The sequence below is a fragment of the Hylobates moloch genome, unplaced genomic scaffold (assembly GCF_009828535.3).
Source record: "Hylobates moloch isolate HMO894 unplaced genomic scaffold, HMol_V3 SCAFFOLD_3, whole genome shotgun sequence".
NCBI classification, from domain to species: Eukaryota; Metazoa; Chordata; class Mammalia; order Primates; family Hylobatidae; genus Hylobates; species Hylobates moloch.
In genome coordinates this window covers 15914710-15937819 of record NW_026652278.1, presented here as the reverse complement: position 1 = coordinate 15937819, position 23110 = coordinate 15914710, and the positions used below count along the sequence as shown (strand labels likewise).

Below are 23110 nucleotides of genomic sequence, written 5' to 3'. Positions count from 1 at the left end.
ACAAACGGACCGTCTATGTTACAGATGGTACATAGGAGACATCATGTCCTCTGAAACAGCCCAGGTGCCGATCTGCTCCTTGTCGCCGAGCACAAGCTCAGTACAAGGCGCTGGAGGGGAAGGAGGGAAGCACATCAGGGTCTCCTCATAGTGATGCAGCCACCCCAGCCCTCACCCTATCCCAGTTCCCCACGCGCCCACGTGCCTTTGGGGTGGATGAAAAGATCTCAAACGACCAGCTCCTCATTGGGGTAAACGAGTGAAGAGATTATCTCTGATAGAGGTCAAACTCCAATTGGGAGGAGGGCACGAATTCTGTAAATGACACCCGAGGGCACACTCACCAGGTTCACTGCAAGCCCTGAGCGTTTTGCGTTTGGTGCCCCGAGTGTAAGCCTAAGTATTCTGTCTCCGACACGTAAAACAACTTAAAATGCCATTTTCCAACGGAGGCATTTAGAGGCAATTTGAAAATTGAAACGAATCTTTATATGCAAGACTGGAACGTTCCAGAGGCCCTTTAAAGCTGCGGTTAGAAAGGCAGTTAGGGAACTCAATGATGGGCTGCAAGGAGACGATTGAACGCACAGCCAAATGCACAGTTAGAAATTTGATATTAAACACGCTCTCGCAAGTAATGCAGTTTAATGATAATTGCTGCGTGTTTACCCTTCACTGGCTGGGGAAATAGAAGAAACATTTTGACAGAAAAGTTACCCTAAAGAGTTACACCATTTACAAGGGGAAAAATATCTCAGTGGCCGCTGCTGGCTTACTAGCAACCCAAAACAGTGTGTGGGGGAATTAGTTTTTCTCCAGAGCTACCGAGAAGGGGAACCTCAACATCAAGTGTCTGGCAGACGGGAGTGTGTGTTGAGCGAGGGCTGTTTTCCTTGGAAACGCACAGCACGGATCCCTTCCTCAGAGCCACCTCCAGACCCCTCGGCCCTCCCACGACCCCCAGTTCCCGGGTCCGAGGTTCTGGGCGCCAGCGGCGGCCACCGCGCCGCGCGAGCAGCTTTTATTCGCAGTCTCTTTAACTCGCGCTTTCTGGTTCTCTTCCCTTCGAGCGCCCTGCAGCGCAGTGTTAGACAAGCCCTGTTGTCTGTGGGCTCTCACCTCAGAGTCAATATTATCTCAGATGGGCACAATAGACTGGAATGAAAAGCTAATATTGAATCAATGCTGTCCCTGTCCGCGCCGCCGAGATGCCACCCTTTGTTGCGCACGCCGCCCCCGGCAAGCTGCTGGCGGCCGGGGCTAAGCGGAGGGCGGCCGCTGTCGGGCCTCTCCTGGTCCCCGCCAGGGGTGGGAGGACACTTCGGGCCCAGCATAGAGGAGGCCTCCGAGGCCCAAGCGGGCTTCGGCTGCTGCGGGTCCCCAGAGGCTCCCTCGGGCCTCACTAGCGGCGTCTCCTCCAGACGCCAGGGGCAGGCCACGAAGCCGAGGGCTCCGCGTGGCCGTGGGAGAAGCGGGGTGCACGGAGCCTTCCCGCGCCCAGACGCCGACGGGATGCAAACAGGGGAGCCGGGCCTGGTATGGCCAACCTCCAGGCTCGAGGAGCCCCAGAATGTGAATGTGGCCGGGGGCGGGGGCAGCTGCGGGGGCCCGAACCAGAGGATTCCTTCACTCTCCCCTGGGGGCCGGGCCCCCACGAGTTGCAGCAGAGCCCGTCTGTAATTAGGGCCTCCTGGTCCGGCAAAGCTGCGGCTGCTCCCAGAGAGTTGGGGTCTTCTCAGGGCCCGCGATGGGGGAGTGGTCGTGGTCAGACCCCCGTGAGCCCCTTCGGAAGCTCCCAGTCCCTGTCCATTCTTCTGTCCCCCAGCTCTCTCCGCGCAGGCGGGACAGAGCCGGGGAAGCAGAAGAGGCTGGACGAGGGGTCTTGGGGCCGCCTCGCTGGCTGCGGTTGGAAGCACCCCTTTTCCCGCCCGCCCGCGCAGGCGCTGCTCTGTGGCCACCAGCAGAGGTTTCCCGACCACTGTGAGTCGCCCACGCGAGCGACCTGGGGATACTGGGCGCACGGAGTCTCAGCTGCCGCCACGCAGCGCTTGCCCTGCCCGCGCTTCCGCTCACTGGCAGCGGCGAGGCCACCGATCACCCTCCGCCCTCCAGTCTTAAACTCGGGGCTGGAGACTGCAGGAGCTAAACCAGGAAGAAGAAAGAGGGCAGGGCCTGAGGCCGGGAAGAGCGGCACGGAGGTCAACGGTGAGCGGGTGCATACGAGGCAAGAGCCAGAGTGACATTAAGTGGGGCCGCCCGGGCGAACCTTCCCGCGTGCACCCCAGCCCACCTGCAGGGCACTCTCCCCTGCCTTTTCTCCTTGGCTTGAGTGCGGGCGCCTGACTCCTGTGGGCGGGGAGGAGAGGGTGGTCTTCCCGCGGCTCCAAGTGAAGTGATCCCTGCACCCATGGCCAGGAGGTGGGGGTGCGCGGAGTGGTTTTTGTAACTTCCCTGAGCCTCAGTTTTCTCATCTGAAAAGTGGGTATCATGACTGTTTCCCTAACTGACCACACCAGATTGTGATGTTCACTGAAATCACGGGCTTGAGCACACATACTTTTGAAAAATTGCTAAAACTCGATACAGGTGAGAGGAATTGTTAGCTTTCTTGTAAGTCTTGCCCCAATCCTTCGCATGTTTCAAGGAGGGCCGCAGTCCAAAAGAAAAAACCTCCAGTTTCCTTTTTTTCCTCAGATGGCAGGATTTCCCCTCCAAGCCCCAGCCCAGCCCCCACGTCCTGAAAATGGGGAAGTATTAAAGGAAGAGACGATTAAGTCCCTGAGAGTGTGGCTCCTGGGACGCCAGCGTTTCAGAAGTAGCATAGGCTCCTAGATGGACGCTGACAAACCCAAGGAGCGCCTTACATTGTCGGGCGAGGACCAGACTCCAAGTTAAAAGGCCAGCCGGGCCATCAGTGGCAGAGAGCAGAGCCTCAAACACGAAAAGCCAGAAAGCGCTGCAGAGGCGTGGAAGGTGCGCCCCGCTTCCGCTCCCCATGCTGGTCCTCTGGGAACTCAGGAGCCGGTGCACGCTCTGGTGGGCTCATAGAGATGTAGCTTTGGGGGCGATGGGAAGGACTTGCCACGCTCCCACCCACCCTCCATCCCGAGAGAGTGCAAGGGAGACGCAACTCTCTTCATCCCTATCCTGGGCAGGCGCCCGAACGAGAGTGTACTTGTTCCCTAGCTCCTGCACCACCGTCTGTGTGTACGTCTGTCTGTCCCTCCCAGTCCTTGCTCGGTCCTAGGCTTTCATTTGAAGGCAGCTGAGGGAGAAAGAAACTGGAAACCCCTTTGGTTCTGTTTCCTTGCTTTCAATAATGAATCGAGACAGCGTGTGTGTGGTGAGGGAGTGACGAGTTTCAACGCGATGAAGGAGATAAAACCCGACGGTGGGGTCCTGCCAGTGGCTCCATGCGTCACTGAAACTTTGGGTCTCAAAACGGATAGATCTCCGGAGACGCAGACGTTCGCGCGGATGTCCAGAGGAGGACAGCGCCCCTGCAGCCACCCGCGGAAGCCAGGGCCAGGGTCAAGACCCTGCAGCAAGGGCTCGGAGCTCCAAGCAGTTATGCTGAGGGCGCCGCTCCCAGGCCGCCTTCCTATGACACGGATTTTCAGGGAAGCCCAAGCGGATTCCACGGCCCCACATCACCGGAGGAGCCAGGCTGCCCTGGGACGGATGGGGGTCCGCGCGCTCCGAGAGGAATGGGCTAGTCAACGTGCGCTGCTAGGAGTGTGTCGTAATCAATTGCCACCCATGCCAAAACCAAAGACCCCCTGTGTCGGGCGTCTTCAGCCAGCCGCGAGGGGGCGCGGATCTGAGAGAGTCGCACCCCGGGACCCCAGCTCTTCCGACTCCACCCCAGGCGGGGCCCGCGCAGGCCATCCCAGGCCTGTTCTCTGAACCACCCGAGTCGGGCCGGGAGATATGGGACCTCAGGCATGGAATTGTGGCTGCACAGGTGATCACGGCTTCCTAGTCCTTCTTAGAGCAGAACCTGTCCCACTCCAGCGTCCCTCTGCGTCCCCTTCGGAAGGAAGCCGGACTCCTACTGGAGCTGGAATTCCAGCGTGGATGGCGAGCTCTCAAGCCAAGAGCTGGAGCTGAAGGAGGCAGGAGGGACGCACTTCCAAGCCGTCTGGGCTCCTCCGTTGCCAGTGAGCCTCCTTTAACCCCTCCGCTGGCCTGCATGACGGCCTAGGCGAGACCTTGGCAGTGCGGCGAGACCCCAGCGCTCCCCCGCCCTCGGGCTCGGGGGCTCGGTGGGTACCGCGCCCGCGCCCGGTCCTCGCCACTAGGCGCCGCTGCGCGCACGCCAATCGGGGCCCCGGGCCGGCGCGCCCGCCTGGCGAGAGGCCTCTGGGGAAGACGCCAGAAAGGGATTTGTCGTAATAATTTTTTAAAAATGCTTTTAGGGCATTAATTATACTTTTCGTTTTCTCACCGCCACCGTACGGTTTCGGAGAGGCTGGCGTGACTGGTGATCTCGGTGGGTTGGAGGAATTCTTAACGCCCCCGAGGCCTTTCCGACTCGGGACACCATTCGCGCGCCTCGGGCCGGGAAAGGGCTCGCCCTTCACGGGCGTCGGTGCGGTCCGCGGGAGCGCAGGGCGGGCTCAGCGTTCTGGCTCAACGTGAGGACCCGAACCTTGGCGATCAGGGACCAAGACAGGGCAGAGTGCAGCGGGGAGCTTCGACGGCACAAGGCCATGGCCTAGCAATAACTAAAATGTGATGAACGCTAACAGTGTGCTAAATATTAGCTTACTCACTCCTCTCAACAACCGTTAACACATTGCTATTTCCTTTTCACAGATGAGTCAACCGTGGCTCAAGAAGGTGAAAGTCACACAGGTGGTGACCCCAGACAGCTCCCACACACCTATTCTCAGTTGTAGGAGGCCATGCACCCACCCCAGGTACCTCACAGGCCTAGCACGGAGCACAGCGATGGTGAAGCACTGCTGCCCTTTGCTCCTTTGAAGCCCGGGGGGACCTTGCAGGAAACTCCAAGCAGATGCTTATCAGAGATCGGCAGGAGTCTCCGCCCTTTGACACCAACCAAGGAGCCAGGACTCCAGGCCTTGCTCACCCCAACATCCCCCTAGAAAAGCTCTCAGCTTTTGGGGGAGCTCGGAGGAGTGTGGCAGGACTGTCAGCATTAGCTGATGTTTGTACAGCTATATTGTTCACAGTCTCTGAAACCCAGTAACAAGCCTTGGAGGTGGGTAGGTAATAGCAGCATTAAGGACAGAAGCGAACTTTTATTGTAGTTCATTATGTGCCAGACACTGTCTAAGCACTTTGCTTTGTTTATCTCATTGAACAAACCCAGAGCAAAGGTACTATTATTTATTCCCATTTCAGAGAAGAGAAAACCAAGGCACAGAGAAGTTAGGTAACTTGCCCAAGGTCACACAGTTAAGCTGTAAATGCAAGTCTCTCATCTTGGGGGATGGGGGCAGCTATATTAAAGTATAATTACATATAGTAAAACTCACACTTTGTAGTGTACGGTTCTGTGAGTTTTGGAAAACATATAGAGTCATGTAAATACCACCACAATCAGGAAGTAGGATAGTTCTATCTTCCTCCAAAACAAGCCCACTGCTACTCCCCACTGCCTCCCAGACAGCATTGGCTGTATTTTTACATATGACGAAATTAAGTCGGGAGATTTCTGTGTTGCCCAAGGTCATTCAGTGACAGATTCGGAATGAGAACGTTTGAATGTGTCTGCTAGTCCAGCTGCCTGCAAAGGTAGATTCCTCAGTCTACAGAGCCCAAGAGGCAGCAGTGGCTTGGGGCACATGTGGGGCAGAGGGAGGAAGCCCCTTGCTCTAAGCTGGAGCCTCAGAAATCCCCACATCTCCCACTCCAGGCAGGGCTACTTAACCAAACACCCACTCCTTGGGCAGCTAAGGAACAAACGTGGCCGTATTCTGCAAGGCCTAAATCCACAAGTAAAGTTGAGCGGCAGGGCAGCCGTGCTATCTAGGAGCTTAGGGTCCAGTCCAGACCACAGTGTCCAGTGCCCTGGAGCGCCTCCACTGGCTAGTCTGGTTAATGAGTTACTATCCTAGTTAATTTCCCTGCACATCGGGGCCAGACCCCGCGAACCTTCCCGGGCTCCTCAGGCCGAGTGCATGAATTAGCATAGATTACCCAGCTTCTGGGGTTCTGAACTGCCTGACTCACTGGAAACCCGCTTCTCCTTCAAGGGGCTGGAGTGCAGCCTGGGTCTAGCAGCACTTGGAGCAGAGGAACTAGCATGCCCTGGTTCCTTCAGGAAGGGGGACACCAGACCTCAGACCCCGCTGTCCCTTGACCCCTGCCTACCTGTTGGCTAGCTAGAGCCCCTGGGGCAAACCTGGCCACAGAAGGGCAGTTTATAAAAGGCGAGTGGCCTGCAGAGGATGCCGACTGACTGAAGTGGGACTGTGGAGCACTCTACCCCTCTACTGCAGCCAAATGTCCCTGCCTAGGGCAGAAGGCTGAGGGGTCCCATCTCCAGCCCAACACTGTCCTGGTTAAGGGAATAATGATTGCACCTTAGCACCCAGGGCTGCAAGTTTTAAAAGAGAGAAGGCACCCATCACCCTTACACATCACAAACCATCTAGGTCTCACCCTATCTCCCAGACAGACTGGATACCCATTGCCCTCAAGGTCAATGACTTTTATGCCCCCACCCAAGATCACTAAGGGTGGAGCTTTCAGTGGCTCCAGTTTGCAACTCCTGAGTCTCAGGCTGAGTTTGGTGGGTCTGGCCTGAGGGCACTGCCAGAGCCTGGCCCTCCAGTCCTCCTTCTGAAGCTTGCATGAAAGGTACCCTCTCCTGCTTGCCAGGATTCGGGATCCACAGTCTGCCTAAGCTGAGTGTTTGTTTCTGGCCTCCAAAACCCGAGGGCGGACCTCTAGCTCCACTCTGGGCTTACTGGCTGGGCACAGACAACAGACCTCCCCCCTCTGCCATGTCTTCAGGCTCCCTGCTGGCCTAGCTGGGGTTAGAGGCCTCTCCTCTAACCCCACAGCCTAATTGAGAGAGGAATTTCCAAACTGTAGACAATATTTTGGGGGACAGTGGTCCAGGCCCAAGGGAGGTGCATCTTTAAGTGCACCCCCACCCCAAGGGCTGGATCCAAAGCCCAGTATCTTTGGGCCTGGAAAAAGGGGAGGAGGAGAAAGCAAAGCCACCTGGAACTGACAGAGGGACAATAGTGGGCCAGGACCCCAGCCCAGAACTTCGAAGCCTAAGGGAGAGGCGGGTGTCTCCCACTGTGAGGGCAAAGCTGAGGCGCACACCTGTCTCATATGTGAAGATGTGTATGTGTGTTCCCTGGGAAGGTGTGGGGTGGGGGCAACAAAGATGATCTCTGCCGGTTCCTCACGGTTCCTCAAGAATCTGTCTGGTGCCCTGACAACCCCGGAAAACACTGCTCCCAACTCCTCTCTTGCCTAGTTTCCTAAAAGAGGTTTTTGGACATCTGCCCCAACACAACATTATGTCTGGAATAAAGGAGTAATTGACACAAACATAAATATACACCAGATGAAACCAAGGGAGGAAGCAGGTAGCTTGTACTGAGACCTGTCCCCTCAACTATGCATCTGGTGGCAGGGCAGCCTGGCTCACAGTGGACTTCACTCTTCTCTCCCCATTCCCATCGGCTTCTCCCAGGTTTCAGGGCAATCTAGTCACCAAACATAGGCATTTCTGCATTCTTAGGAAAAATGACAGGGGCCTGGGAGTAATAATTTTAAAGGACGCTAGAATTTTTTTTATCATTAATTGTAAACGTGCAAAATACCTGCTGGTACTTCACTTTAGAGGAATGTAATTGGCAAAAAGAAAAAAAGGAAAAAAGAGGCGGCTGATGAATAGATAATAGATCTTTAACCACCAATAAACAGAGAGCAGCGCCAGCAGCCTGGGGATGTGATCATAATTATGCCGCCGCGCGAGCCAATGGGGACGAGGGAAGTCGGTCCTAAAATCATCCCAAAACTGAAGGCGAGCTCGAAAATGCGGACACGGCCTGGGACCGGAGATGCGATCCGTAGTCGCTAGTTGCACTGGGTTTGCACAGCAACCCACCCCCTCCCCCGGGACAACAGATGGCATAATAATAATAGAAATAATAATAATAAAATAATATCATCTATAATAGTAATAACATTGACCACACTAACAAAAATAATTACGACGGAACCATAATAGTACAGTAGCACCATATCGGGCTCTCCCCTGACCTTGGACTGCCGGTCCCAGATATTCCAGAAGGAATTGCTATGGGGAAGGAGGTGAGCACCCTCCCAGACAGAAAACGCTACAGACCGTGGGGCGAGAGCGGCAGCGAGTTGGAAGCCCACTGCTCCGGCGGGGTCGGCAGCTCCCAGTCTCAACTCGCAAGCGAACGAGCCGGATCAAGAATCGCGAACGCACCGACCCTGGGACCTCGAAGCTAAGCGTGGTTGATGGGGTGGGAGGACCCCGTACCCCTCACTCCAGGATCCCTCCTGGCCTAGGAAACTGCTGGGAGTTTTGCTAAGGGTGGGGATTGGTATAACCGAACGGCGCCTTTAGCCCGGGAATCAGCCCCCGCCCGCTTACCCTCGCGGTGCTCTTGGGGCGATCCCAGTTCTCCCGACGCGGGGCCGCATAAAGCAGCAGCGGCGGAGCGCTAGGCGAGAGGAATCTGTCTGTCCGTCTGTCCTACCAGCTTGGGCGCAGCAGGCTCGGGATTCAGGGGGCCGCAGCGGAGGCGGCGCCGGCCAGGGACTCTGCAGGGACCGGGGTGCCCCGGAGGGAGTGGTGCTGGTGGAGGCGGAGGCAGTGGCTGAGGGGCAGTAGGTGGGGAAAGAGGAGGAGGAGGAAGAGGAGGAGGAGGAGAAGAAGAAACTGGAGGAAGAGGAGGAGGCGAAGGAGGAGGAGAAGCCAGCCGCAGCGGGCGCCGCAGGAGCGAGTGAGCTGGGAGCGAGGGGCGAAGGCGCGGAGAAGCCGGGCGGCCCGGCGGGCGGCAGAAGGCTCAGCCGAGGCGGCGGCGCCGACTCCGTTCCACTCTCGGCCCGGATCCAGGCCTCCGGGTTCCCAGGCGCTCACCTCCCTCTGACGCACTTTAAAGAGTCTCCCCCCTTCCACCTCAGGGCGAGTAATAGCGACCAATCATCAAGCCATTTACCAGGCTTCGGAGGAAGCTGTTTATGTGATCCCCGCACTAATTAGGCTCATGAACTAACAAATCGTTTGCACAACTTGTGAAGAAGCGAACACTTCCATGGATTGTCCTTGGACTTAGGGCGCCCTGCCCGCCTTTTGCAGAGGAGAAAAAACTGAGAACTTTCCCCCCTTCTCCTCCCTGCCTCTAACTCCGATCCCCCCACGCCATCTCGCCAAAAAAAAAAAAGAAAAAAAAAGAAAAAAAAATTACCCCAATCCACGCCTGCAAATTCTTCTGGAAGGATTTTCCCCCCTCTCTTCAGGTTGGGCGCGTTTGGTGCAAGATTCTCGGGATCCTCGGCTTTGCCTCTCCCTCTCCCTCCCCCCTCCTTTCCTTTTTCCTTTCCTTTCCTTTCTTTCTTCCTTTCCTTCCCCCCACCCCCACCCCCACCCCCCCCCCAAACAAACGAGTCCCCAATTCTCGTCCGTCCTCGCCGCGGGCAGCGGGCGGCGGAGGCAGCGTGCGGCCGTCGCCAGGAGCTGGGAGCCCAGGGCGCCCGCTCCTCGGCGCAGCATGTTCCAGCCGGCGCCCAAGCGCTGCTTCACCATCGAGTCGCTGGTGGCCAAGGACAGTCCCCTGCCCGCCTCGCGCTCCGAGGACCCCATCCGTCCCGCGGCACTCAGCTACGCTAACTCCAGCCCCATAAATCCGTTCCTCAACGGCTTCCACTCGGCCGCCGCCGCCGCCGCCGGTAGGGGCGTCTACTCCAACCCAGACTTGGTGTTCGCCGAGGCGGTCTCGCACCCGCCCAACCCCGCCGTGCCAGTGCACCCGGTACCGCCGCCGCACGCCCTGGCCGCCCACCCCCTACCCTCCTCGCACTCGCCACACCCCCTCTTCGCCTCGCAGCAGCGGGATCCGTCCACCTTCTACCCCTGGCTCATCCACCGCTACCGATATCTGGGTCATCGCTTCCAAGGTACGTGCCACGTCGCGGAACTGCAGCGCGCCGCTCCCGCCGCATCCTTCACTGCCCCCGGCCTGCTCCGGGTGGGCTCTTGGCAAGGCCTGGGCGGAGGTTCCTCTGGCTAGCGGGCTAGCGCGCCCTGTTGGGAAACTAGGCGGCGCGGGGCCGGGAGTGGTGTCGATCCCCCGTCTCCGAAGCTACGGCTGGTTTGGAGTGATGGCCTGCGGGCCGCTTGACCCTTTGGGAAGGGGTGCGAACCGAGAAGTTGTCCCCCAGTGCGCTAGTACCCGAGCAGGCTGGGCTGTGCGTGCCCGGCGCCGCGGAGCCAGAGCCCGCGGGATCCCCAGGCTCCTGGTACCATCGGCAATGCCCCCAACCGTCCTGGCTCCGAGGGGCGCGGACAGGACTCGGCCGCCAGGCTTGCTTTCGACTGCGTTCGAGCCTGTTCACCACCCACTTTGCGCCCCTTCAGTCCAGACCCGCGGCTTCTTAGTCTTCCACCCTCTTCTGGAGGCGAGAGGACCCTCGCGCCCCCGGAGAAAAGTATGAGATTTGTTTTTTCTTTCCTGCTTTTCGGAGGCCTGGGGAGGGGCGGGAACCCGTGCGGGAGGAAAGCTCCAGGACTCGGCGCTCTCGCCGCGACCTGCTTAATTGGGGCGCCGAGTAGCCACAGCGGGAAGGCAGGTTCGGTCTGGTTTTTGTTTTTCTTTCTTTCTTTGAAAAAAAAAAAAAAAAAAAGAACCTGGTCAGGAAACTGTCTTAGAGGGAAATATCTGTTCGGTGTTTTCATTTCTTGCGATATTTTTGATTTGTTTGTTTTTCTCTGGGTACGGGGTGGGAGGAGGAGAGTTAAAACTTCAGAAAAAGGGGTAATTAGTTTACCGATCGGAGTCGGTAAAAGACCTACCTCCGGCGGCAGCCGATCAATACTCCGCGGCTTGTCCATTCATTAACCCATTGCGTTCCTGCCGGAGCCTAGAATCGGGTAGATGTCACCCTCCTCCCCATATTTTAAAAAATCAAACCAAAGGAAAAAAAAAAATAAAAAGCCCTTTACCCTTAATCCCGAACTGGATTTGCCTGCATCCTGCCTGGACTGTCGGCTTGTTTTTCTTTGTTTGGGTTTTCAGTGAATCGATTTCCTACCCTAATGAGTGAACCCAAAACTCTGAGGCTTTGCTTGAAAAGTTTAGGGCTGCCCTTCCTCCTTCTCTATCAGTCATGCTTATGGTCCCCCCACCAGACCTGGAGCCGCTGGGATCTTCCTGCGCTACAGACTGTCCTGGCGCTGTCTGCAACTCGGTAACCCCCCGGGTTTCGATCCCTTCGCTCGCGTTTCTCTTCTAGTTCTCGGGAGCCGGGAACCCCGGAGCCCAGTTCTCGAGAGGCAGCAGCGGCTGTAGCCAAGCACACCCGCCGGCGAGATTTCTGTCCCGATCGGGCTGCAACGATTCGCCCCGCCTCTGTACTTTCCCGGAGGGGCAACAAAACAAATAATTTAAAAATAAATCTCCAAGAAAACTCTGGAGAGCATCCCGCCGCCTTTCTACCCTGGGTCAAAGTTCCCCGAGAGGTTAGAAAGAAGAGAAAGTCGTTTCTTCGGGCTGTGGGCCCCAATCCCCCAGCCAGGCTCTGCGGCTCCCTTCCCTGCCTCCTTCGCCCGGCGAGGAGGTGGCGAGGCCCGCGGCGCCAGGGCGGCTGCGGAGCCGGCCGAGGTCAGGAGCCTGGGGACTGGCCCCGCTGCGACAGCGGCTGGTTGGGTGCCGCACAGGTGGAGACCCGGCGTTCCGGGCCAGGCAGCCGAGCCGGCGTTCCCTTCGTGAGCCCTTGGGAGGACCACCGGCCCCCGCAGGTCGAGCGGCGCGGCTATGCGAAGGCCCTGAGCGCTGTGCCGGGCCAGCCCGGCTCGGGAGAAGTGCGCGGCTCAGGTCAGAGCAGCCCCCCTAATCGGATTTCTGCTGTGCTCCCCGCAGGGAACGACACTAGCCCCGAGAGTTTCCTTTTGCACAACGCGCTGGCCCGAAAGCCCAAGCGGATCCGAACCGCCTTCTCCCCGTCCCAGCTTCTAAGGCTGGAACACGCCTTTGAGAAGAATCACTACGTGGTGGGCGCCGAAAGGAAGCAGCTGGCACACAGCCTCAGCCTCACGGAAACTCAGGTGAGTGCGGCCTGGGCGCGAGGAACCCATCTAGGCGTGCGCCCCCACCCCAAATCTGGCTCCCAAGCACACCCATGAGCACGGAGCTCTGTGAGGGCCTTCCGCACAGGTCCTGGTAGCTGGTTCCACGCCTGGGCTCGGGATGTATGTCTCAAGGTGCTGGCTTTGTTGGGCTCCAGAAAGGGGCTGTAAGTGCCAATCTGCCCCAGGTTCTGGGGAAACGCGCCGAGTTGTTTCTCTGTCCAGTTGGGCATGTCCTGGCTAAGACATCCCTGCATTTCTGGTGAGACTTTTGGTGAGAGTGTGAAGACCCTGCTGGGGTCCAGGAAGAGGGAGAGCACAGTAGGGTTTCTTGATGTTTGGAGCTGGAGGCTGGTAAGGACAGGATGTGGGTTAAAGATGAGTTCTGAGAGACAGCGAGCCCACGGCTCACACCGTCGGCTCCAGTGACTTCCCTGAAGGAGACGGGCGATCAGAAGGTAGAGGACAAGCGTCCTGTGTTTACCCTACATCAGAGAAGTAAAGCTGGGAGGCTGCAGAGAGGGTCTGCCTCAGGGCACAGGCCTTCTGCACAGCAGGGTCCCTGGGCGGGCCTGGCTTGGGCTTATCCCAGGGTGGGGAGGGGGTTTAGGACTACAGTAGGCGCTACTGTACACGGAGCCGCAGGGCGGGGTCAAAGTTCCCAGCAAACAGTAACGTTTTTTGGGCAGATTAAGTTGTAACACTTTTCCTGGGCAGCGCAGAAAGGTCGAGGCTTTTGTTTTAAAACATGTTCCCCACCCCAAAACCGAGGAGGGCCTGGCGGGTTTGTGCGGAGCCCGGCACAAGGCGCGGGCCGGCTGATTTCTCCTGGACAGCCCAGGCGGCGGTGGTCTTTGTCCGCCTCGCTGCCCACGCTGCCTGGAGTCTTTGTGTGCGTGTCAAGCCCCGAGCGCACCGACGCGCGCCTTGGGCCAGCGCCGGGGAGAAATGAACCGTCCTCCCCCTCAATTAGCAAACTCAAAGCAAATTAAATTCAGCCTTGTTCCCGCTCAGCTTTTTCATGGAGCACTTTGGGCGACTGGGGCTTTCCGGGAGGGCAAGACGGACCGGCTAGCGGCCTCAAAGGAGGGAATGGAATGGATCCCAGGGGTCCAGGGACTGGCACTGGGCTGTGGGGTACTGTTATCCAGATAGGATAGGAGTTGTGGGGGGAGGGTATCAGAGGTGCAGTCACTGCCATCTCCCTTACTTGTACCCCACTGCTGGGAAGATTGGACTGTGTTACTGTCTGGTGGCTGAATGAGGACCCACCACTCAGCTTTCCCAGGGGGCCATGGGATGGCAGCCGACTCCCACCTCATTGCTCCTGAGACCTCTCACAGCGGCTCTGGTGAGGCCGGGCCTCCAGCCCCACCTTGGTGGGAAGTGATGGGACTGGGGTCCGAGGTTGTGTGACCAGCAGCCTGTTCCGGGGCTGTTTAGAAGGAGGGAAGAGGGGGCTTGCTGTCACCTCCCCTCCTCTTAGTTTCTCTCTTACTTTCTGTGTGACCCACGGTCTTTCAGAAGCTTTCAGTTTTGAATCCATTTTCCTAGCTATAAAGGTACAGCTGGGTTGGTCTGGAGGCCTGCACACTCCATGTCCCTCCTGGGCCCCTCCAGCCCCATCCCCTTCCTGCTCACCTGTGAGAGTCCCCCTCACGGAGGATGCAGCGAAGGCAAACCCTGATCGCCTACCCAGGGCCCTCGCCACGAAGAGGAGACGCTATATTTAGGAAACGCAGCCCAGACCAGCAGAAAATAGAAAGCACATTGGGCCCTGAGGGAAGCTGCAGCAGCGGCGGACTGAGGTCTCTCTTGCACTCAGTTGCTGGAGGGAGTTAGGGACATGTCTCTTTTTATTTTTAATCACTTATTATTTTTGTAGGGGCTTCCCATGCTTTGCAAGGCTTTGCTCTCAGCGGGATATAGATGCCCTGTGCAGGGCCAGGAGAGAGGGGGCTCAGTGCACTCCGGGCCACAGGGCCCTGGGGAAAGGCTCTTCAGGAAGGCTCAGAAGGGCAGGGAGCTGGGCTTCTTTTCCACCACGCACTAGGTGCCCTGCTCCCTGAGGGCAGGCCTTGGGGAGGCTGGACCTTAGGACTTGCATCTCTGGGTCTGGGTCTTTGCTGAGTCTGGAACTGGAGTCTGGGCTGGGTGAAAGGATCAGGCACTTGATGGAAGGGTGCTCTGAAAGAACTAACGCACCCCATCTGCCTCTCACCCGCAGGTTAAAGTATGGTTTCAGAACCGAAGAACAAAGTTCAAAAGGCAGAAGCTGGAAGAAGAAGGCTCAGATTCGCAACAAAAGAAAAAAGGGACGCACCATATTAACCGGTGGAGAATCGCCACCAAGCAGGCGAGTCCGGAGGAAATAGACGTGACCTCAGATGATTAAAAACATAAACCTAACCCCACAGAAACGGACAACATGGAGCAAAAGAGACAGGGAGAGGTGGAGAAGGAAAAAACCCTACAAAACAAAAACAAACCGCATACACGTTCACCGAGAAAGGGAGAGGGAATCGGAGGGAGCAGCGGAATGCGGCGAAGATTTTGGACAGCGAGGGCACAAGGTCCCAAACCGAGGCCGCGCCAAGATGGCAGAGGATGGAGGCTCCTTCATCAATAAGCGACCCTCGTCTAAAGGGGCAGCTGAGTGAGTGAGAGAGACAGAGAGAAGGAGAAAGAGGGAGGGAGAGAGAGAAAGAGAGAGAGAGAGCGAGCGAGAAAGCTGAACGTGCACTCTGACAAGGGGAGCTGTCAGTCAAACACCAAACCGGGGAGACAAGATGATTGGCAGGTATTCCGTTTATCACAGTCCACTTAAAAAATGATAATGATGATGATAAAAACCACGACCCAACCAGGCACAGGACTTTTTTTTTTTTTTTTTTGCACTTCGCTGTGTTTCCCCCATCCTTAAAAATAATTAGTAATAAAAAACGAAAATTCCATATCTAGCCCCATCCCACACCTGTTTCAAATCCTTGAAATGCATGTAGCAGTTGTTGGGCGAATGGTGTTTAAAGACCGAAAATGAATTGTAATTTTCTTTTCCTTTTAAAGACAGGTTCTGTGTGCTTTTTATTTTGATTTTTTTCCCAAGAAATGTGCAGTCTGTAAACACTTTTTGATACCTTCTGATGTCAAAGTGATTGTGCAAGCTAAATGAAGTAGGCTCAGCGATAGTGGTCCTCTTACAGAGAAACGGGGAGCAGGACGACGTGGGGGGGGGCTGGGGTGGCGGGGGAGGGTGCCCACAAAAAGAGTCAGGACTTGTACTGGGAAAAAGACCCCTAAATTAACTATATTTCTTGGACATTCCCTTTCCTAACATCCTGAGGCTTAAAACCCTGATACAAACTTCTCCTTTCAGTGGGTGGAGAAATTGGCCGAGTTCAACCATTCACTGCAATGCCTATTCCAAACTTTAAATCTATCTATTGCAAAAAACTGAAGGACTGTAGTTAGCGGGGATGATGTTAAGTGTGGCCAAGCACACGGCGGCAAGTTTTCAAGCACTGAGTTTCTATTCCAAGATCATAGACTTACTAAAGAGAGTGACAAATGCTTCCTTAATGTCTTCTATACCAGAATGTAAATATTTTTGTGTTTTGTGTTAATTTGTTAGAATTCTAACACACTATATACTTCCAAGAAGTATGTCAATGTCAATATTTTGTCAATAAAGATTTATCAATATGCCCTCAGAGTAGTCGTCTTGGGAAATTGAAGTGGATCTATAAAAATGTATCTCAGTAATTTGAGTGTGGTCCTTCCCCAACTAGGCTCAAGAAACCCAGGCTCCTCACCCACAAAAGGGCCAGATTGATGGATTCTCAGGCATTTTAAAGAAAGATGAGGGTGGAGAAGGGAGAAGATTAGGAAAACTTAAGTCCTTCAGAAAAGGGATGGGAGAAAAGTTTTCCAACCAGACCTTTGCCCATTGTATGCCCTACTGAGGGAGTTTAGTTTGAACTTCAGGTTAAAATGCTTACTTCTCTTAACCTCTGGTTATTAAAAAAAACTGGACATATAGTTACACATTGAGGACTACTCTCCCAAAATATTGGGGAAAACATGTAGCAGAATCAGAATCTTGCAACTTCTAAACTTTCTGACTTCAAACCCCAAAGTACAAGTCTTACTTTTCCTTCCTTTCTTTCCTTCTCTCCCTGGCCTCAATCTGCTGAAGGTGATGGGCCAAGCCCAAGGGCCTCAGCAGCCTTATAAGGCAAGTGTTCTGAAAAACCTTCAACTCTTAATTTTAACATTAAAGAAAAAGTTGTAATCAGACTTGGAGGAAACTTAGCTTTTTTCCCTCCCTCCTTCCCCTTTCTGGGGGTACGAGGTTGTTTTTGCATGCTTCATTTGCTTCTTATCCTGATAGGCTGCATTAATCAGTTTTATTTCCATTGATAGAGAAACCTCGTCTGTTCTGTTCGAGCTACAAAGCGTCCTGCGAGCTTTTGTGAAAGTGCAAATCAGTTTAAGCAATTATCATACCAGGAATATGAAGGGGAAAGAGGAGGCCTTGCCCAGTGGTCTCCTTTAATCTCTTAATCCACGGATCCAGGGGGGCTGCCTGGACATAATTTAGGACAATCTCCCCACCCTTTACACTGTGATAAGGCCAAGTTACAATGCAGGGCAAAAATACAAGCTTTGTTAACATCCTGCCTTGAAAAGTTAAGATTAGACATTCCGTGCACGTGTGGGGACTATAGGGCACTATGGAAATTTTTCCTTTTTTTTTCCTCCTCTAAAGTAGAATTCATTCTCCGTCTCTTTCTACTTTCCCCGCATCTCTGCCTGTCTTCCCCCTCCCCTTTTCCCCCCATTTCTTTCCCTCTGTAGAAACCTGGCTGCTCATAGTGCATTTTCACAGACTCTTCTTGGAAGGTGTGTGTGCTGTGAGGGGATACTCCGCCGCCGGGAGTTGCCGAGGGAGGAGGGAGACGGGGTGGCCTCAGGAGACCGGGGCTTGCGTCTCACAGGGACAGGTGTGCCTCGGGGTATCCTGGAAACCCTCGTGGGGCTTCCAGGCGCTTTGACAGCACGACCATCGGTGACCACTAGCTGTCTCAAGCGCTTTCCAGTCAGTGCTCCCGGAAAGCATCCCTTTCTCTTCAACAAGTACAAATTACCTTTTCCTTCCACTCACCTTCCGAAACCCGGAATACCTCAAACACCGAGCTCATTCTTAAACATTCTTAAAATTCAGATGGTCTGTCCAGAAAAAAAAATTCCTTAATAAAAGGTTTATTTCTGCCGAAATTATATACTTTATACTTTTTAAGTACAAGAAAAGGGGGCCGGTGGTGAAGATTTTTCTTTTTGGGGGTAAATGTCCTATGTAGTGTAACAGCAATAAAATCATCAGAGAATACTATTAGCTTTGAAAAAAAAACTAAAAGCTTTATTACAAACCAAGCTTTGAAAATAGGGGGGATTAGGCGGCTGAAAGGGTCCCACAATGGTAAGAAGAAAAGGTTTCATGCTAATGAGGTTAATGCCCTTTGTATCTCAGGCCTCCACATCTTCATTACGCGCTATCTCCGGCTGCACGGAGCGGCTCAGAGAGCCGCAATCCACTCCAACGCCCCCCTTCCCGGCCCAAAGAAGGATTTGATAGCAGCTCTGTTCAAACTAGATAATTATATCTTTTCAAGTCGGAATTAAGATAAAGAAAGTGAAGCAGAGGCGGCTCGCCTTGATCCACTGCAAACAAATTTGGCGCACTTTCGAGTCCTTCCTCCGCCTCAAAAAGGCAGGACAGTCAGCTTATTAGCCGCTCGTTTGCTTTATTAATTCATCTATTTAAAGTGGCAGGATTAGAGTGTCTAATGTGGACGCGGGCTGCCGTGGCGTTGAGGAATATAAATATTTGCGAGATGCCATCCCACGATGACTATCTGGGCGTGGGGTGCGGGGCAGGGTGCGCGTGTGCCCTGCCTCTGGGTTCCCTTTGCAGTGTGCGCGTGCTGAGCTGAGCAGGGGGGTGTAGGAGCCATGAGCCCCAGGTCTATGTGCCCCTTCGTGCTATATGGGTGCCAGGCCTGGATGCTCCCAGGCAGGGCTCAATGGGCATCGTGGGTCAGATTCTGCGCTCCTTCTGGGACACGGAGAACTGTATGCACGTTGCCGTATCCTGCCTGTGACCCCGAATGGGGATGTAGGATACAAGTTTGATCCATGTTCCGTTTCCTTGTTAATTACTTGTGGACCTACCCTGTGGGACCCCTTGGCCAAGCGCATGTTCGGGAGAGGCACGGGTTCTCCGTTTGCGCTGCCCTGAGAGGGTCAAACGGAATCTACCACGCACGCGTGCCGCGGCTACGTTCTCCTGCGAGGTACACATGGGTTCCGTGTGCGTTTCTCCCGGAGGCGCCAGAAAGTCCTAGGGTGAGAGAAGCTTTCGACCTCCGAACTTCCTGGCTCTCGTTCTGGGTGTTCAGTGCTCCAAGCTCCCTCTGGCTCTGCTCCTGGCAGGCAAGCCGAGCAGGAGCTGGCGCATTGGCTGCGGCCCGGAACCTGCCGGGCCACTTTTGTGCGAGGGGCGGATTGTGGCAGCCTGAGAGCCGCGCCAGGCGGACCAGGCAGAAAGGGGGCTCGGGCCTGCGCGCAGCTTTGGAAACCTCGGCTCCTCCCCGTCCCCGCCTCGAGTCGCAGGAAACAAAGTCTGGGACGCTCAGGCCGGTTGGGGAGGGACTCCGGCTGCTCCGAGGCCTGGCCCGGGGCCCCGCTCTGTGGTGGGGGTTTTAAGGGCTGGTCCAAGTCGGTGTAAGGCTGGCAGGGTGAGGGTCTGTTCTTGTGTGTTTGTATAGGGTGAGAGCACTAGTTTGTGGTATAATGGCATTTGTGTGGATTGTGGAATAGAATTGTGTGTCTCAGCGAGGACTTTAGTCAATTTGTGTCAATTCTAATTGTTTGAATAAGTTAAAGGCTGGAGAGGCTGGGGCTACTTATGTAGATTTGGTCAAGATGTCTAGCTGTCCTTGTGCTTCTAGATTGTTTTGAGTTAGGGCCAGCACGTGCAGTTGTGAGGCTGCAGAGTGCCTATGACGGTGTGGAAATGCAGTTTATTGAATTTGTGTGCCACGGTCTGGTTGCACTGTGTATCTGTGAATTCGTCTGGAGTTGTTCATCTCAGAAGATGGGAGTGGCCTCGGTGTGTGTGGCTTGCGGGGACGATTCTCGGTGTTTGGATGGGGGTCCCTGTGATGGATGTCCATGCCCAGCCCTAGGGCAACATCTGTGTGTCTTGGGATCGAGGCGTGTGTGTCTAGTGAGGAGGCTTGGGCTGGGGTGTCGTTCCAGCAGCGCCCCACTAACTCCGGAGTTTGGCAAACAACAGCCGTTTTGTGTAACTGCGCATTTTTCTAGACCAGTCTTTATTATTCCAGCAATCAGCGCTGGAATTACTGGGGCGCCGCCTAGAAGCAGCCGCGGGCGGGGCGGCAGAGGATGCGGGCGTCCAGCGTCGGGGGACCGCGCCCGAAAGCAGGGCTGCGTTGCGGGGCCGCTCGCGCCTCGCCCGCAGCTTCCGGCCCGCGCCCTCCGCTCGGCTGCCGATTTTCTTGTCCTAGCCAGCCCCATAGCCAGGGGACAGTGGGAGTTTTGAGAACTCTCTGACCCCAGCCGTGACCCCTCTTCGGGCGGTGGCTTTTCCCGCATGACCCGGTGCGCCAGAAAACTCTAGGCGGCGCCACGCTTGGAAGCGCAAGGTCCATTCATCAGCCGCGCCCCAGCGTCTAATTGGCCTTTTGTTTATTAGTGTCTGTTGCCCTGCTGGGGGTCTCCGGAGGGCCCCGGAGCTGCGAGTCGGGGCGCCAGAAGCGGGCGGCGGACCGGCGCCCACAGCTGGGGTCCGGGTAGGGCAGAGGCGCGTCGCACTCCTCTGAGGGGGCGCCAGAGCGCGCCAAAGATCACGCCCACGTGCGGAGATGCGCGCATGGAGGCTGGACTCCGAGTGCCAGAGCCTGGTCCTCCCGGCTGCTAAGGCCCCAGGCTTCGCCCCTGCCCCCACCTCCACCTGCAGACCGAGCCCTCCCCAACTCTCCACACCCTCAGGATTTCAGACCCGCCTTTCTGCCTCTCCTAAGTTCCCATCCCAGGCGCTGGCCTTGTGGCTGGGTTCCGCTCACGTCCCGCCGTTCTTCGTTCTTCGTGCTTCGAGTTCATTCGTCGTGGCTCCGCCGCTTACCCCGGGGAGTAGGCTCCCCGTTTACTCTGGGTTTCCCTCCCTAAACACCAACCCGCAGTATGGAGCCAGCATCCTGCTTCGCTGGGTGGTGTGATTGAGAGAATGTTTTTGGCAAGGCAGGGAGAGAGGGACGAGACAGAGCACTCAAAATTCCGCCTTCCTCACCAAGTCAAACCTCACCTTCCGATCCCTATCTCCCACCCAGTGTTCAATCTCCACATCGAGCCTCGCCATCCTCCTCCCTACCCCACACTTACTGCCTCTCCTCCCACTCCCGAGAGACAGTACAGAAGTAAGGTCGCCATTCCCAGCACAGGCACAAAGGCCGAGATGCACCTGGGGGTCCCGAAGGTGCTTGGGATGGGCATGCGGTCTCATTTGGAAAATGACTTGAGGAGGATCGGCCTCGCCTGGCGGTGGCCTGGTTGCCGGCAACGTCTGGATGGCTGGGCCTCAGCCTGGCCCCAGACGTCCCCTGCTCCCAGCCAGCTCCAGGCCCTATATATAGCACGGGTCTCCATAGCCCTGGCTGGACCCTGACGTCAGAAAGAACTTGATCTTGCCTGCTTCGCTCCTGCTTCTGAAACTGATCCTTGAAATGAGAGAACAGACTCTACACAATTCCCATGGCCTTGACATAAGGTACAGCGATAAATATACACCACTAATGAGCAATTACCATATAATCACCTTCCAATTAGCTCGCATAATGATGAATTAAACATTCTAGCAGGCGGGATTAGGTTTCTTACTTTGTATATTATTTACGAAGGCTATAGCTTCTGCAAAGAACCAAATATCAAATTAGATGGGGGAATTTTCGCTTGGGGGTAATTATGCATTCAGGCCAGCGGCTGTGTTCTGGTCACTTGTCAACTGAGGCCTCCTGCAAGGTACTGACCAGTGCGTTTGGGCATTTATTTTCCTTTTTTTCCTTCTCTCTCTTTAGGTTGCAATTGCCTTTTCCTTTTCCTTTTACTACTCTGGCCCGTGAGGTGAGAGGCTGGGGACACTGCGGCGGGGGACGAGGCGGGGGACTAGGCGAGGTTTGGGGAGGGACCTCAGAGAGGATGTGGTGCAGGCATCAGGCCCTGTCCTTCTGGCCCCATTCGCTTGGCCCTTGTTCCCGTTTCTCTCCAGCCCAGGAAGGATGCCTGAGCAATCGGCTTTGCACAGCTACCGAGCACAGGGCCAGCGCGGCTGCCCACTCACCTAATGCCACGGGCTTCCTCCCGCTGCACCTGGTGCCACCGCCCGACATTCCTTAGGCCCCTCAGGGGCCTCAGTGCAGTCTCTCCCAACTTTTACCCCCACTCCCACCCCAGTAACAGGGAGAGACAGGATATGGGGAGTTGAGAAACCAATGACAAACCTCCACATCGCCCGCAGCCACCTCTCTTGTTCGGAAATGAATTTTGGCAAGAGATTAGTTCCTAATCTGATCTAACGCTGCTGACATTTGGGAAGAAGATGAAAATGGCAGCTCAATTTCATTCTGAAACAGGGTCACTTCGCAGGGCTTTGCTCTCCAGAGAATGTGGACGCCCCTCCCCTCTCCTAAAACAGAAGAGCTGGAGGGGCAGCCATGCCAGGGACTGCCCATCCCCAGGTCAGCCAGAGCCCCTGGGCTCTGGGCCTGTCTGCAGTTGAATGGCAGGAGTGGAGGGAGGCTGTCTGGGCTGGGGCCACTGCCTGTGTCCTCTGCTGTCTGCCTTCAGGACACTGTGCTTGTACACAGACAGGGGCTCCTGGGCCCCCATAGAAGACTCTTTAGGCTAGAGAGCCTCTTTCTTGTAGGGAGGCCCTGGGGAAGGTAAGAAACTTTCAGGAGTCACCAGTGGAGTAATTAAAGGAAGATGTCCCTAGGGCCTTTGGGGGGTACTTTCCCCTGTGCTTCCTGGGTAAGTAAAAGCACAGCTAGGTCTGGGTGGCTGGCATTGGCTGAGGGTCTGGCTTATTTGGAAGCCATGGGTCTGGAGACAGCTGCTCTGGCACTAGGCTCCATGAGGCTGCAAGGTCCTCCTGGAGGCAGAGCTCTCCCTATTCCCTGCTTCGCCGCTTTCTCCCAGACACACACTCACCCACTGCAAACCCAAGAGGTGGGTGGGCCATGTTCTTGGTCACCTAGCAGAGCCCACCATGTCCAGGCTTTGTCCTCAACAGGGGCCACTCTGACAGTGGCCTCATCTTGGGTCAGGTAAGAGAGGGCAGGTAAGTCAGTTGTTGGGGGACCTGCCTGGTCACTGGATCTTGTTCCTGAGGGATCAGGCACTTCTGAGACCTTGTCTGTGGGATGCAGGGCCTGGAATGGGGGTTGAGGGCATCATCATCAGCTCGGGTCAAGGCCAAGCAGGAGAATCTGTGCCTGGGTCCCCAGGAAGGGGTGTGCTAATGAAGAGAGTTCTGTGCCATGTACCTTGCATGCTGGTGGCTGCATATGTATGAGTGGCTATACCTGAATATGCTTGTACAGCATGCAACTTTGAACATGTGGATCACAAACATGTATGTAAGTGTGCACGTGACCATGGGGGTTGGGGTTGCTGTAGCCCATACTGTGTCTTTGTGCAGCTTAGAAAAAGGCATCCCTTCTT

The 23110-nt window shown here is 55.6% G+C and overlaps 1 protein-coding gene and 1 long non-coding RNA gene across 2 annotated transcripts in view; one reads left to right on the top strand and one right to left on the bottom strand.

The window, feature by feature from the left end:
• LOC116483053 (uncharacterized) overlaps positions 1-8722 on the bottom strand; it is a 49681-nt gene extending 40959 nt beyond the window's left edge. The window contains exon 1 of the long non-coding RNA XR_004252158.2: positions 8618-8722. This is a non-coding gene — a long non-coding RNA (uncharacterized LOC116483053). The remainder of the gene's footprint in view (positions 1-8617) is intronic.
• EMX2 (empty spiracles homeobox 2) lies at positions 8624-16020 on the top strand. The gene is made up of 3 exons (XM_032176713.2): positions 8624-10143; positions 12105-12289; positions 14538-16020. Exons 1-3 carry the CDS (start codon positions 9738-9740, stop codon positions 14703-14705), a joined length of 759 nt encoding a protein of 252 aa, XP_032032604.1. The 5' UTR covers positions 8624-9737; the 3' UTR covers positions 14706-16020.
• Positions 16021-23110: the final 7090 nt, after the last annotated feature.